The sequence below is a fragment of the Leptonychotes weddellii genome, chromosome 7 (genome assembly GCF_054177405.1).
Source record: "Leptonychotes weddellii isolate Sample4059 chromosome 7, ASM5417740v2, whole genome shotgun sequence".
NCBI lineage: Eukaryota > Metazoa > Chordata > Mammalia > Carnivora > Phocidae > Leptonychotes > Leptonychotes weddellii.
This window is the reverse complement of record NC_138375.1, coordinates 44,340,465-44,357,474: the sequence shown is the minus strand read 5'-3', so window position 1 is coordinate 44,357,474 and position 17,010 is coordinate 44,340,465. Positions and strand designations below refer to the sequence as shown.

The window sequence follows — 17,010 nt, the reverse complement described above, 5'->3', positions numbered from 1 at the left end:
AGCCTGACTCGGGACTCGATCCCAGGACCCTGAGATCATGACCTGAGCTGAAGGCAGATGCTTAACTGACTGAGCCATCCATGCGCCCCTTAATTAATTCTTAATAGAGCCAAATAATCTTCCTCTGAAATATGACACGAGGACAACAGGCAATGTGAGTTCTCTCACCACCTATCCTCACTTCAGAGGGGGACCCCTGGCTTCAGAGGCCAGCAACTTGGCAATGTGCCATTACTGCTGCTACTCTATGCTGCTCCTCCCCCAACTACACTGGCCCATCAGCAGGTGGAACTATTAGGTGCCCAGGACACCTGCCACTTGTGACCCCAAGGGGAGTGTTGACCACTCTGCTAATTCAAATGTCAGTATTCTGATTACATAGAGGCTACCTGAGAATCCTTTTTCAGGAAGTCCAGCAGGAAGGTAACTTTTAAAACTGAAGTATTTAGAGGACACGGAATCAATGTTTTTTCCTCATCATTCATTCTCACACTTTCTTTTTCTCATATACACATAATTCTCTTTCTTTTTAGAAAGAGGTTAAGTGGCCTTGAAAATACCCTTGGTGAGACAATGATCATGCTGACAACTCCACAAAATCAATCTATGGAATGTTTACACAAGGACTTCCAAACTACAAATTTGTTCAGCCAAAGTTGCCAACTTGGAAACTGGCACAAAACCCTGATTCTCCCTGGAATTCCTGAATTCAGAGGCATCATGCAGCCACCAACCTATTATTTATCTCCAGGTCAAAGTACACGGGAGGAAAGGTGAGATTTTCAAGGTTAGTGCATTTTGTAGTTAAGAACAGGTGGTTGAGAGTAAAGTTTGGATTCATGTTCTGTCACAGGTGGAAAAAGCTTGACAAGTTTTTGTAAGACTTATGCCACAATCTAAAAATGATTCATTCTGCCTAGCATAAAATAGTTCTTACTTTATAAAAATAGCACCACGATTAAAAAAAAAAATGCACTTCTACAGAAGGAACCATGTTCCAACATTGTAAAAAAAAAAAAGGTTCTACTTAAAGCAGAACAAGATAACCACCCCTACCCGCCCCTTCTTTCCCTGCTCCCTTTCGAACCAGTCATGTGTCCCTACTAGCACACTGTCCTTCGTAGCAGGGCTCCTAGGGCACCTAAGGCCAGGAGACTTAGGGAGTCTTGCATGGTTAAGCATGCCAGGGCTAAAAAGCAAAGGATCAGCTGTCTTCATCTAGGATCTCTGGATGTTCCTTCCAAAAAGCATCCCCGATTATATCGCAATATAAAGGCACTGGCTTTGTCCTGGTCCGGGTCACCGCCATCTTTTTTCCTTCCATTTCTGCTGGCAGTTTAACTTCTTTTGTTGTGACTTCACCCACCTATAGGTAAAAGTTAAAATACTGACACTGTTAACTGGGTTTGGGAGAGAAGAGGGGGATATGCGGGAAGTCTACTTTTACTTTATATACTTCTGAGTGATATATATTTATCAGGTAGATATACAGGTACACATATCTCAACATCTATGAATTTGTTTACAATTAAAAACTTCTACAAAGTTATGTTGCTATATTCTGAAAGGATCTTAGGAACCAAGGAGTGATTCCATGTTCCTTATTAGCAATAACTATAGAATTAAAGGTAATTCTGCTCTCTCATCTGCATGAAGAAGTATCCAAGCCTGTGCTAAAGAGCAAATGTGCCTTAAAAATACTAATAAGCTGAAGCTGCCAGTGGGATGACTAATTCTTAAGGCACCATTTAACACGTGAAAACATTCATTAAAAAGAAAAACTACTTTACATGGAAGGAGATAAATGAGAAATCATTACGCTCAGAAGCTGGTACAGAGAGAAAATATTGGTGGAATTAAGAATTTAGGTAAATGTACAGACTTATATTAGAATATTTGGTAAGTATGAATATCTGGGGAATCTCCAGAATATTCTGCAAGTGACAGAATCCTCATATACAACATCTTCTACTGCCTCATATTATAGCTGTCATGGGATGGATGGGCTATTTAATGATATCCAGTGTGGAAGAAATGTTCTTTGAATGCAAAAATCCTTCTATCTGCAGTGTACCCCTTTATAGGGTTTTATTTTGGAGAGCTTAGGACACAGAAAAGTAAGTGTACTAATTCTAAAATCTGTGATGCCACTTAGACCACAAAGATCACTAGCAAACTGACAAAATTAGCACTGATACAAAAAGCATCCAAAATAATATATAGCATTTCATTTTTAAAAAGATCTAATTCCTGTTAGTGACTGGAATCACATCTGCATACATGTGGTAGGCCAGACAAAGCTTGGGATGGGCACAGGCTTTGGTCTTTCTGACCTCCATTTTTCTTTGGACAGAACAGCATTACCTTCTGCCATATCAACACAGTCCCTTTCCTATACATCAGAGGCTCATTGTTGTAGTTGATGTTGAATTCGGAAAACAAAATCTCATTCTTGTCTGCTGCAAGAGTTCCCTGAGAAAATAAAAAGACAAAAACAGATTTTTATGTCTGCTCTCTGCCCTAATCCTACCTATCCATTCTACCCTCTATCTAAATTTCCACAAACAAATCAAAAAGTGGAAGGGTTTTATCAAACCTCTTATAGATACTAATGAATCTGCATTGTAAGAGCAGTTTAAATCTTATTTAGATGTATAAATTCAAAAAATTGTCATCTGTAGCAAATAACTGGCTTCAAAAGTCACAACTGTGATAGGGTGACAGGAACTAGCAGTAAGAGCACCTGTTCTGTACTACATACATTATGTTATCTTATTTGACCCTCATTACCATCTCCATTTGAAAGAACACAACTCTGAAGCTTAGAAAGATTATATAAATTGCCTAAGGCTAAAAATTGCTTTTATTCTTCTAAGAAAAAACAAAATCTAAACTCAGCTCTTCCAAACTCTGGATAAATCTACCAGTATTCCTATTAATGGTATCTGTAAATCCTCATCATCATCGTTAATGAGCACCATTTATCGTGTAATTGCAACGTACCAGGCTCTGAGTTAGGAGCCGTTACAACACATCACCTCATTTCAGAGTTAGTCATCCTACAAGCAGCGCTGTCATCTAATGATGAAAGCCAGTGTTTATATTAAAGTACTTACAATGTGCTTTGTACTATGCTATGTGTTTTACATGCATCATGCCACTTAATTATCACCATAAACCTATGAGGTGGGAACTATTATTTCCTATTTCACCTGGGTGGCTCAGTTGGTTAAGTATCTGACTCTAGATTTTGGCTCAGGTCATGATCTCAGGGTCCTGGGACTGAGCCCTACATCAGGCTCCCTGCTTGTCAGGGAGTCTGCTCAAGATTCTGCCTCTCACCCTGCTTGCTCACACTTTCTCTCTCTCACAAATAAATAAATCAATCTTAAAAAAAAAAAAAAGAAAGAACTAAGGCAGGGAAGAGAAAATTAAACAGAAGTCCCTGAGTACAATTATTGGACTCCCAGAGCTTCTACTCTTACCGATGCACATACCCAGCAGGGAATGGCAATGATGAAGAGGCCAAGTGGGACTGATGAAAAAGAAGAGCACATGCCCCGTCTAAAGAAGGCAACCAATATGCAGCCCCAGCCAAGCATTACCATATGGGAAGGTAGAGCCAGTATCACTAACTCCATTTTCCAGCTAAGGACACTAAGTCCCAGGGAGAGATAGTAACTCACCCACAGTCACAGAGCAAGCAAGCAGCAAAGCTGCTACTAGTTTTTTATATCCTCTCAAAACAAACCAGTAAAGAGAGCTTTAAAAGAATGCAAAATGCCATGGAAGAGTATAGAAAACCGCCCCCAGCTAAGTATTAATGCAGTAAGATCTTATACCTGTAATCTCTCTTGGGCTTGTACTGGTGTTAGTCCAGACTGTTGTACAAGTGCCCAGAAAACTGTATTATACAGATTATTGATGTGACCTGTGAGAACAGAGCAGCACTGTTTATACATACATAATTTTTATTCAATATTTGCACTTCAAAGAATATTAGAACTCTTCCCCTCTTCTCTAAAGTAGAGAGATCGCAGAGACATTTAGTGATATGCCCAGAACCATATACTGGGAACATGGCGGGGGGAGGTGGTCAAGTATAAACAAACTTATTTCCTAAAAGTTTTATTCTGTCATTTCAGTTATGCTTTACATAAACTGGTTAACTTGAAAATTACACTTAGGAGTACTTTCAAAGTTATTTGATTTAGATTATTCCTAGCACTTTCCCAGTTCTTCTTCTGGCAAAATCAAGATATACCAAATGAGTAAGTCTCACAAACATGTCACCATAGTCATGTAAGGCAGGGGTCACAACTCAAATCACCCACTGAGGCCACCATGAACATAAAAGCATAAAGCAGAGGGCGCCTGGGTGGCTCAGTTGGTTGAGCGACTGCCTTTGGCTCAGGTCATGATCCTGGAGTCCCGGGATGGAGTCCCACATCGGGCTCCCTGCTCAGCAGGGTGTCTGCTTCTTCCTCTGACCCTCTTCCCTCTCATGCTCTCTGTCTCTCATTCTCTCTCTCGCAAATAAATAAAATCTTTAAAAAACAAAACAAAACATAAAGCAGAGTAGGTGACCCCTGGAGAACAAGAGAGAATGGTAGAGGACTATGGCACACTGGCTTCCGTGTGTGTGTGTGTGTGTATGTGTGTATGTATGTGTGTGTGTGTGTGTGTATGTGTGTGTGAAGACAGCAGTCACTGCCCAGCACAGGTTATGTCCAATACTAAGTCGGAATGATGACCTAGTATTGCCAGGTCTTCTGATTTTTCCCAAAAAAAACTGGAAAAAGGAAGTATTTACATAAATTTCCCAACTGTTCGATTGTTTTCAACTAATTAAAAAAACCTGAAATATTGCATTCTGAACAAAATACACATGCACCAAAACTGAACCAAATCACCACCTCTAATGTATGGAATTGGTGGTTTTAACTACATCTGTTTATTTGGTTTTACTTACAATCTGCTTGCCGCCAACTGAGGTAGTCCTTTAAGGTCTGGTTGTTAGGATACACTATGACTCTTCCATCAAAGCCTGGGGGATAAAGAAGGGGCTGGTCCTCAAAGTAATCTCGCCAATAAAACACATAGCTGGAGGCGAACTGGGAAGCCACGTGAGTCATGAACTTACTTGCAAAAGTAAGGCCATTGGGTGGAGCAAGAAAAGAGAAAATGCATGATATTAATTCAAAACCATGACAGGACCTGCGGGTGCAACAGAGTGATTACACAAACTATTCAGCAAGCCAAGAGATAAAATGTATTGGGCCAAGAAAAACTAAGCAGCCCGCCCCTCTCCAGTCCTATCAGTAACTTACTAATACCAAATTTTTCTCTGTAGGATGTGATGTGAATTTATGGTTCAAGAGGTTTTGGGTTTTTATAGTCTTGGAAGGAAGGGAACCATTGTTTTAAAAACATACCAATTCATTATATGCTTTGTTTTCTGTGAGAGTTTCAATATACTGCCAAATGAAATATCTAATTTGTCTATTTTGAGACCCTCCTTAATTAAAAATTTAAGCAATACTGTAATGCACATACAGGCTGTCACTGGCTAGAGCCAACCTATAAATCATTAATATTATAATATTCTAATGGTCTCGGTTTCTAGTCTTAATATTAAGTGCCAGATCTATCTAGAAGCTAAGGTGATGAGGAATGGAAGGGAAAGAAACAGATAAAGAGGCATATGTGATGTTCAACTATCAGACGAAGTACAGAAAATAGACATTCTGCAGTTGCAAATACTGCAGACTCTATCTGCAGTCTGTAAGTCAGAAATTAAAAAGAGCAAAAACCAAATGCTGGTAGGAAATATTCTGAAGAAGCCAGGCCATGGAATTACCTCGCTCTTCTTTTAAACCAATTGCTTTTCCTCTTGAACACAAAGCTGTACTCATCACTCTGTCCATATGCAATCACAATATCCTCCAGTTCTTTCATTACAGTCTGGGCACATTTGGTCATTAGGTGGAGAGCACGGCTGTCATTAGGTTTTGCAAAGTTGTGTTTCTCAGCAAACCTTCATAGAGGGAAGAGTAGAGGGTAAGGGGCATGAATGGAAGAGAGTTTGTCCTTAACACCACATATCAAAAAGACTGCATACAGAGGAAGATATGTAATAGTGCTGTAAGTCTACTAGCCACAGCCTGACTCATTTCCTTAAGAACTCCAGTTTTTTCCTGCCCTGAGAAAAAGGGGTATAACTGCTAAGTCTCCATTCCCTTTTCTGTGAAATGGAGATAAAAGTATACTTACTTCATAGGGCTGTTCTGAAGATTAGAGAGGTAAAAAATGTAACTACACCTGGCTCCTTGGAAGTGCTCAATAAATGTTAGTTATAATAACCATTATTAAAATAACACTTAAGAATTAAATTCCCATATTTGTTACACTTCTCCCTTTTTTCTGACTCGTTTCCTCGAGTCCAGTCGATGCAGCCAGTTACTAATAATGAAACAAAAACATACTGTAAAGTATGGCCCACAGCAAGACCTAAAGAGGCCTCTGAACAGTCAGCCCTCAAAGACAGCTAACGAAATAGCCAAGCATTCGGCTGAAGAGATGAAATACTGCACCAGGGAGTGACATTTTCCATCACGGCCTTGCTAACAGGTCTCTGCTCACCGGCACTCAGGCCGGCGGCTCACCACGAGCCCACTCTGCCTCAGTTTTACTCAAATCAGCTGGCGTTCAGGCCCGTCATAGCCAGCACGTCGGGGGAATGCTCAATGCCGCGCGCTCATTGGCTGTCGCGTTACCCAGTAACCGTGAGCGCTGCGGTCAGCGGTGTTTGAGTCCCAGGAAGCGCGGGCACAACATGTGGCCGAGAGCCGAAATCACTCACCGATGGAAATTCCTGCCGTCCAGCCGCACCACCACCCAGCAGTGGGCCAGGCAGGTGTCGTCAGCCTCGAAGTTCCGCACGTACTCGAATTTGCTCTTTGCCATGGTAGCCCCCACCTTCAAACACCGTCTCAGAGTGACGGAAGTGCCGATCCAGAAATCGCGAACTTTAACGTTGCAAGAAGGCCACATTCGCCCTGCGGAAGGTGAACGACCAACAGAGCCCCGCCCCGGAAGTTCCGGTGTCTCTTAGTGGCCGCTCTAGCCATAGTGGAGGCCGGCATCTCTCTCGACTCTCCTTGTAGTCCTTAATCCACCTCCGAGGGTGGAAGGAGGGTTCCATTCATCCCTTCGCTGTACACACGATTTTTCGCTTTTCTCCTCCCGTCGTGCAGGTCAGCCTACGAAGTTATAAAAAATTCCTTTCTGACCTAGTTTGAAAGTTTAGTTGTGATTTTTTTTCTTCCTAAAGAAGAAAATGTGGACTATACCAAAAAATATAAGAAAATACTTCCTATCACCCCTCTCGCTTCGAAGCATTGTGGATGGTTCCTTCCAGTCTCTTTTCTCTTTGTATATCTGTTTACACAGGGAACACATAAAATTGTAATCATACACCTATGTAATTTGTATATTTTTCCACTTACCTTGAGCACTTTCCAATGTTATTAAATATTCCGAAGGGCGATTTTAAAAAGAAAAATAGGCTCTTATTCGAACACATGGACGTACTAAATTAATTTACTCAACTTTTTCACAAACACCCAATTTTTTCTTTTTGCTGGTAGATAATAGTAACATTAAACCCTAGTATTTTAATGGTTTTTTGAATTCAGTACCTAATTATTTTTTTTACCCTCACGAAAATTATTCAAGTAATATAAAAGAATACATGATGAAAAGTCTCTCACTGACTCCTAACTCTGTACTTCAGACAATCGCTGTTACTAGTTGTTTGTATATCCAATCAGGGATAGAGAGAAACGTATATCTACATCTATATCTATATCTCTCAAACTACCTCAAAACAACAGGAATAAAGGAAGGATGGGAATGTCATGGATTTATGCCCTGGCTCTGCCACTTACTAGGTGACCTAACATAAGTTACTTTTCTCTCAGATCCCTTTGTTAAGTGGAGACACCAATTACTCCCTTGCTTCCCTCTAAAGTTAATGTGAGCATCAAAGGACATGATGGCTGCCATTTGTAGTATGGATATACACACAACTGATAAAATAATATTCCAAGGTGATGTCAATTTGCAACCAAGATCAGGAAGTACTTAGAGGAAAAAGTTAAAACACACCAAAAGGAAATAATCACACAAATTCACAGTGTGGGGTCTTTTATAAGATTACAAACCTGACTTCTTAAAAAGATAAATTTCATTAAGAATAAAAAAAAAGTGAAATGAAGGAAGGATGGGAAAAGGTAGGACACTGTTCCATAATAAAAGGGATTTAAGAGACATAAAAACCAAATACAATGTGAAAATCTGGAATGCATACTGGCCCAAAAAATATTAAAACTAGCTCTAAATGCACCAGGAAAACCTGCAGTTACAAACAGCTCTAAATTTTAGTGGCTTACAAAACAAAAATTTATTTCTTGCTCAAGTCATTCATAGGCTCCTAAGCTGGCTACTGCTATGCTCCTGGCTGGCTACTGCTATGCTCCTGGCAGATGTTCTGAACTATGTGTCTTCTCATTCCAAAACCCAAGCAATGATTCAAATGGCTTCTGTACTACAGGGTACATCTTGCTGCGCACATTATGTTTGCTAAAACATATTACAAATATAGTCAACTGCAAAGCTTATAGGGCAGGGATGTATTGTCTTCCCACAGGGAAGTAAAAAGTGAGTAATTTTGAACAATAATGCAATCTACTGCAATTGTATATTAGTTGATAATAGGGAATTATTGTTAATTTTACTGGCACAACAATAGCAGTGTGGTTAGGCAGAAGAATAACTTTAATCTTAGGGGATACATGAAGAAAAAGTGGCAAAATATTAACAATTACTGAATCCAGTGGTGGTCATATGGGTATTTATTATTTTTCCAATTTTTCTACATGTTCTGGGTTGTGTCACCCAAAAAGGTATGTTGGAGTCCTAACCCAAGGTACAGTGAATGCAGATGTAATCAATTAAGATGAGGTCATTAGGGTGGACCCTTAATCCAATATGATGAGTGCCCATGTGAACAGAGAAAACAGAAACACACAGAAGAAGAGCACCATGTGGAGAAGGAGGCAGAGATTTGAATGACGCATCTACAAGCCAAGGAAGGCCAAGGATTGTCAGCCATCACCAGAAGCTAGGAGAGAAGCATGGAAATAGGTGCTATCATTATTACCATTTTACAGATGTGGAAATTGAGTAGAGAGAGGTTAAGTAACTTGCCTAAGGTCACAGAACCAACAGGTGGTGATGCGAGAATTCCAAACCAGGCATTTTAACTACAGAGCTTATGCTCTTAGCCACTCCTCATACTACCTCCTCTTCTCTCTCTCTTTCTCTGTTTTTATTCACCAGCTATACGGTAGTTTCTACCTGTACAAATTATTGAGTAGTTCACTGAATCCTCAAATAATAAAGGCACATGGGTCATCCAATCCCTTAATTCTCAAACATAATTTATTCATATACAACCTTTGTGAATTTTGTCATTTACATATGCTACCTTACTTGTAAAATATTTTTCTTTGTGTCAACTCTCTTCTTTTTAAATCCTTTAATTGGAAAAAAAATTTTTATTGAAAATGAACATACATATGGAAAAGTACACAAAACACGATGTAACCAGCACCCACTCAAAAAAGAGAACATTGTCAGTTCCCAGGAGTCCATTTCAATTATTACTTCTTCTCCTTTCCAGAGGTAATGGCCTTCTTAACATCTATAACTTAGTTGTGTTCATTTTTTTTAAGTAATCTCTACACCCAATGTGGGGCTTGACCTCACAACCCCAAGACAAAGAGTTGCACGCTCTACCAACTGAACCAGCCAGGCACCCTAGTTATGTTCATTTTTAAACTTTATATAAATGAAATCTTCAGTACATATTCTTTGGCATTTGGTCTCTGGATTAACATTATGTTTGGAAGATTCAACCAAGTTGGAGTGTAACTGTAGTTCGTTTGTCTTCATTCTTCTGTAGTATCCCTTTGTATAACCATACCAGTTTATCCACTGTATTGTTGAATAGATATTTGGGTTGCTTACATTTTGGGGGTGATTATGAAAAATGCTACTCTGAGATCTCCCCCAGGTTTATCATTTAATACCAGCTACCATTCATTAAATACTAGCAACTTTACGTTGTACTGTACTAGCGACATTACATTGACTATCTCATTTATTCTGCACAGCTGCCTATCGAGGTTGGATTTTCCAACGATGGAGTGTGGCTCCTATCCTTCAGAGCTGGAGCTATCAAGCCACTGCATTATCTGTTCCAACAAGGAAGAAGGAGAAAGGGGAAGAGGGCAAAGCTCACACCTCCAAGCCAAATCATCTCTCTTTATCAGGTTTTTACTAACGCTACACAACTTCTGCATTTGTATTTTGAGCCTTCCTTCTTCCTTAACTGCAAGGGAGCCTGGGAAATGTAGTTCTTTTATCTGGGCACTTGGCCACTCCAATAATACAGGATATTTCCTCTCTCCCTCCCTCCCTCTTCTCTCCCCTCCTTCTTTCCTCCCTTCCCTCCTTTCTTCCTCCCTTCCTTCCTTCCTTCCAAAAGAAGGGAGGAGTACCTGGGTGGCTCAGTCAGATAAGCGTCCAACTCTTGATTTCAGCTCAGGTCATGATCTCAGTGTCCTGGGATCGAACTCTGTATCAGGCTCCCCACTCAGCAGGGAGTGGGCTTGAAGATTCTCTCTCTCCTTCTGCCCCTCCCCCCACTTGAGAGCATGCATGTGAATGCTCTATAAATAAATAAATTTATTTATTAATAATAAATAAATCTTTAAAAAAAAGAAAGAAAGAAGGGAGAATGCTATTGCATGGGCAACTGGAAGTTTCTGCCACAAAAACCAACAAGAGTTATAAAGCACAGCCTAACAGGCCCTGTACCCTGAACTCTAACTCCCAGCCTGCTCTTCCTACCACCTTCAGCCAGTCTATAAGAAAAGAAGTCAGAGAAGGAAAAGGAGAGACAGAGGGTTGGTTGGAAATTCCAGGGGAGGTGTTACTTTCTTCCCTTCCCATACTGCCCTCCACCACCTGCCTTGAGTCCCTCCACCTCCCACCCCTGCTGTCACTGTAGCAGAGTACCAAGAGAGTCACTGGGAGATCCTGATAGGTATTACCTCTTCTGCTCCCCTTGAGTTTGGGGGTGTATGTGAATGTAGAAACCAGTGACTGCATGACACTTGGAGGTTTCTGAAGCAGCCTAGACCAGTAGATGAGAAGGATCAGCAATGTGGTATGCCTGAATAAAGGATGGGGATACCTCACTGCAGTCCCCCTCAGCCTTTAGGGCCTGAAAAAGGTCATCATCATCATTGGTTCCATAAGAAGGAGCTCAGAGGTTGGGGCGGGGGAAGGCTGGAGCTGGGAGTAGCCTCTGAGACCACTGGGCAAGTAAAAGTCATCCCTCCCGCAGAAGATTTGGAGACAGAGTGAGCTGGAAGGGCCAAAGGCAGCTATGGCTGTTCCTCTCTAAGGGATCCTTGGAGATTAGGCTGGTGCTAAAAATGACCCCAGGATAACCATGTACCATGCCAACGCAGGAAGAGAGAAGACTTCCCAGCACCAGGTGGAAGGCCAATTACACAAAAAGGCCTCTGCTTTGCCTACACTTCAACCCAGGGGATGCAGAGGATCTCAGAAACAGACTGTGGCTCCTACCTCCATTTCAGATTGTTGGAGTGGGAGCAGAGTGAAAGAGCAGACCCAGGGTCTCCTACTCTAAGCCCCTTCAGTAATAGGCCTGGCCAGTGCTGGGGCTGCAGGGGGGCACTTGTCACAAAAAGACAAGTACCGTATGATTCTGGAAACTCAATGAGTTGTGTAGTCAAATTCATGCTAGGGAATAAGGGGAGTGGGTGAAGGGGAGTTATTGTTTAATGGATATAGAATTTCAATTTTGTAAGACAAAAAGAATTTAGAGATTTGTTGCACAACAGTGTAAATGATGTACAACACTATTGAGCTGTACACTTAAAAATGGTTAAGGTGGTAAATTTTATGTTACGTGTATTTTACCACAATTAAAAATAACTAAAATCCTGCATACAACAGATATTTATGACCTAACTGGACAGTGACCTCTATTTCCAAAAATTTCTATTACTTAGAAGATCACTTATCACTGAGACTGACAGAGAAAAAAATAATTGCCTTTGGTGTGGAAGTCATATTTCAGTTTGTCTTCCCTGATGCTGACTCATTTCATTTGTACTAAGAGCTACATTATGTAAATGAAATTCAGGGTGGAGAGGGGTAAGAAGAAGGAATAATTTGTCTCTAAAGTCTCCTTCCTGCTCTGAACGACTCTAATCAAATTTCTGGCTGGGAGCAATGTATACACTTCCAGGAATGGACTGCTAGTTCTGTCATGATTTTGAGGCTGTTAAAACATTAGCATATACCAGGATATACATGGGTATAAAATTTAGAACTATTATTCTAGAATAAATTATTACAGGGCCTTAAAATTGCTATAATATATTTGTTCTGTACTTTGAGATGCAGCTCACATAAGTCAGAGTAAATGGATTTTATTTCTAAATAGTCATCAATTGTGTCCTAAAATGGACTTTTTTGTCAACTACCCATTCTTTCTCTACTTAATAGAAGTTCCAGAAGTCATGAGGATATGGTCACTTGGAGGGCTTGGAAAAAGATATTAGGGAACAGAAAGGGGGATTGAGATGTATGTTTCCTAGTCCATTTGACCTTGTTACCACTTAATCCTGCAAATTTACTCATTCATTGAGCAGGTATTTCTTAATTTCCTACTTTGTACTATGCTCAATGGGATGCAACAGCAAACAATACAGCCACGGTGCCTACACAATGGAGTTCATGGCCAGCTGAGGAAGATGGACATTAAACAAAGAGTTTCACAAGTTAACTGTTGGACTAGAATTGTGTTAAGTGTTGTGAAATGGGTTGGAGGCCCTGCCCTGATTAGGCAGCTGGGGATGGTCCATGAAGTTTTCCCTGAGGAAACAGTATTTAAATTATGACCTGAATAATGAAGTCAAAAGACAGCTTGCTTCATATCTTCCTGGAATTGTTGAATTTAATGTTGAATAAACATTTTGCCAAAACATTTTACTTGTATAAAATTTTGGAAACAACCCAAAATAATGTGAGTTTACATACCATGGATCAGCCAATTAATAAACACCTATTGGGCCCTTTCAGTGCATAAGGGCACTGGACAAGGTACTGACTGGGAGGATTAAATAAATAAATAAATAAATATTTTTTTAAAAAATGTCTTCCAAGTGTAAGAAGCTTACCAAGTATCCAAACCATATTCTCATATATTATCCTATTTTTCCCTTTCAATGAGTCTGTGGGGGAGGCAGAACAATAATTCTCTCCATTTTAGAAGAAAGGAAAAAACTTTGTGGGAACTGGTTAAGTGATTTGCCCAATATCTAATGGCTTCCAGAACTAGGACTAGAACCCAGTCCTTCTGATGCCAAGTCTAGTATCTCCACTCTACCAACTTGCCTTGCTATGTTTTTAAGAAACAAAGTGGATAGCTATTGTTTTTACCTGCCTAGCATCCCAGCATCCCTCTTTCTGTCTTATGGCAATGGCACCCCAACTGTCCTTCCCCTGCCAGACCATTTGGTTTATGTGGGGAATACCTCATATGTCCTTTGCTCCAAGGTAAGCACATGACCAAGACCACTGTAATGTTTCAGTGTGAATTAGAAAAAGGTCCCTGTTTCTAGCAGATATAGTTGCAAAGCTTTGGTAAGTATGACCACACTGGATTTCAGCCCCTGCTTGTCCTCTTTGCAATGACCAACCTGCATGATGGCCTCACTAATAACTGAGACCTGGCCAGTAAGGTTCAGAGATGTGCATCTGACCCAAGCGAGGTCAATAAGACAGTCTGACATGCTGCTAGAATAACTAGGAAAAACAGATTCTCTTCCTATTAGAAATGCTACTTCCTATTAGAAATGACCACACTGCCTTCAAGAGGGAAGAGCCTGCCCATGAATTAGGCCTATACAAAAGGAAAAAATCTAAGAGATAGAGAAAATGATTTCTGATGACATTGAGTTTAGCATTGAGTCTGGAGCCAGTGCTGCTCCTAGACTCTCACAAGTTCCAGGAGGGCAGGGGCCTTGCTTAATATTTTTCAAAGCTCTATCCTCTGTGCCTAGAATGGTGCCTGGCACTTGGGAAGCAATCAATAAATAAGTGTTGAAATATTAAGCCAATAAGTTCCTTTTTTGTATATGGAATTGGGTTTTTAGAAGTCTCAATTCATTGGGGTGTAAATAAATAACTTCATTTTCCCCAATAACTGCTCTCTCATGTTCTCTTTTACTGATGGTTAGCAACTCCCTTAAAGAATCTTGGCCAGGGGCGCCTGGGTGGCTTAGTTGGTTAAGCGTCTGCCTTCGGCTCAGGTCATGATCCCGGGGTCCTGGGATCAAGCCCTGCCTCAGGCTCCCTGCTCAGGGGGGAGACTGCTTCTTCCTCTCCCTCTGCCTGCTGCTCCCCCTGCTTGTGTTCTCTCTCTCTGTCTCAAATAAACTTCCCAGTAGGTGAAACATGTTAGTGTTGGTATTCAAATGTTGGTCAAGAGCACTGAGCTCCTCCAAATGCAGGCAACTCTCTCCCTCCCAGTCCTATTCTTCTATCAACTCAGGGTGGAGAGGTAGTTGACATAGCAGGTCTGGTTCTGGCTTTTTTCAGCAAGCCCTTCAGGGAGGTACCTGGCTTAGTAGGGGCTCCTGGAACTTTGAAGTGGGTTACTTCACACTTTATGGTCTAGGCTTTAGGCCTTTGGTATAATTTAAGAACAGCAGGAAAATCCCACTCAGTATCTTGTTTATCGGTTTGAGTTAGATCAAAAGCAATTCATATAGAAGAGATGAACTTGAAAGAATAGGATCACACTTTGGGTAAATTCAGGAGTATGAGTAATATATGCAAAGTAGATTGAGGTACATGAGGAGACCCAGAAAGAAATGGAAAGAAGGGGAGCACCTGGGTGGCTCAGTCAGTTGGGCATCTGACTCTTGATTTCAGCTCAGATCATGATCTCAGGGTCCTGGGATCAAGCCCCATGTTGGGCTCTGTGCTCAGTGCAGAGTCTGCTTGTCCCTCTCCCTCTGCTCCTCCCCCAGCTCACACTCTCTCTCTCTCAAATAAATAAAATCCTTTTAAAAAAGAGAGAGATGGAAAGTAGAGAGTGGGGAAAAAAAAATCTTACAAGAGACAAAATCAAACTTGAGGATATTAAGTACAAGGTAAGGACTTTGGCCTTGATCTATCTAATGGTGTTTTAGGAAAATTAATCTGGCTATGGCATGAAGGATAAATGAGAGTGAAAAAGCCTGGAGGCAACTAAGCCAACTGAGAATCTATTTTAATATTTCAGATATACAGTGCTGACTAAAAGGAAGAGATGGATAAAAAAAAAGAAAAGAATTTGGCATCTATTAAATGTTTTGAGGTCCTAAATCATAAAGATCTTTAATCCTTTTCAGAAAAGCCAAGACATTAAGATATCTTGAAATAATTATAGATATTATTATTGATACAGAGACATCGTGTTCACTGAAGTATAAACTCTACCATATAAGTAGGAGTTATTTATAAGGCTGCGTATTGAGTGCCCCATAATGAGTTGGACCTGAATGGGCCATAAGTTGGTAGTGAGTTGATACAGACAGATATATTTCAATTTAACTTTTTCCAGTGGCTGGGCTGCTTTATTGAAGAATTTGAAATCTTCATGTCAATCTAAAAGTGGAATCTGGAATGTGAACTGACTTTCTTTTTAGCTTACACTGTTACTCATTCCTAAGTGATGGAAATTAAAGATAAAAGAAAATCCAGTAAGTAATTTTTGAGTAATTTGCTTGGGAAGAATTATTTCCTGATCTGAGTTCAATGAGATCTTCTTTTTCATTTTAACAATGAAAAAAAAAAAAAAAAAAAAGCAAAACTCTGCATAACAAACTACCCATGCTTGATTTTTATTATTGGTTCTGGCTAACTGGGGAACAGAAGTGGTTTCTTGAGCACTAATACCCAGAATTTTACCCCTAAATATTTCTGATGTAGCTTCTGTTTATCTTAATCTTTCAACACTTATTGATTCCCATGTGCCTTCTTATGTGAAGAAACATAAAACTAGGAAGAGAATTCAAAGGATTTCAGAGACTGAACCGTACTGCATCACCGACACTGCATGATTCATGCCATTTAAGGAAATTTTTTCTCTCTGTGACATTTTGTTTGTGAAGATTACTACTCAGAGAGGGAGACAAACCATGGGAGACTCTGGAGTCTGGGAAACAAACTAAGGGTTATAGAAGGGAGGGGGGTGGGGGGATGGGGTAGCCAGGTGATGGGTATTGAGGAGGGCACATGTTGTGATGAGCACTGGCTGTTATACACAACTAATGAACTGTTGAACACTGCATTAAAAACTAATAATGTACTACAAAAATAAAATAAAAAAATACAAATATCTCAATAAAATGTGGGTAAAAGTAAAAAAAAAAAAAAAAAAAAGAACATGTTCTTAGGCAAAACCTCACAAATTACTACCCCGTTCTGACTCACCATAGATGTAGTCTGGGAGTTATCACCTCTTTAAATTACATTTAAGAGTACAATTCTGTAATTATAGAATTTCATGATGAGTCACTGCAGTATAAATCAGAATCGACTAACTATATAAATACAACCAAAGTATCTTCACTCTTGAACTATATTTAGGCTTTGTTTTATACATGTTTGAAGATGAACATCATCTTTTCCATTTCCACACTGAATTTTGGCCAGATTTATCTTCATTTTCCTAGTCAACAGGCTTGAAAGTTTGGAATCATTATTGGCTCTTCTCTATTTTCCTCTAATAATGGCTAACATGCTTATTAGGTGCCAAATACTTTATTGAGCCCTTTACATAGAACACTTAATATA

The 17,010-nt window shown here is 40.1% G+C and overlaps 1 protein-coding gene across 2 annotated transcripts; it reads right to left on the bottom strand.

Annotated features, from left to right (window-relative positions):
• Positions 1-984: 984 nt before the first annotated feature.
• THG1L (tRNA-histidine guanylyltransferase 1 like) lies at positions 985-7,093 on the bottom strand. 2 transcript variants are annotated; one of them, XM_006730471.3, is made up of 6 exons: positions 6,863-7,093; positions 5,861-6,037; positions 4,973-5,142; positions 3,843-3,931; positions 2,365-2,472; positions 985-1,366 (listed from the first exon to the last, which is right to left on the bottom strand). In XM_006730471.3, exons 1-6 carry the CDS (start codon positions 7,051-7,053, stop codon positions 1,205-1,207), a joined length of 897 nt encoding a protein of 298 aa, XP_006730534.1. In that variant the 5' UTR covers positions 7,054-7,093; the 3' UTR covers positions 985-1,204. The 2 variants fall into 2 exon arrangements, with proteins under 2 accessions (XP_006730534.1, XP_030880861.1); XM_031025001.2 differs by having other exon boundaries at positions 4,973-5,047; positions 6,863-7,000.
• Positions 7,094-17,010: the final 9,917 nt, after the last annotated feature.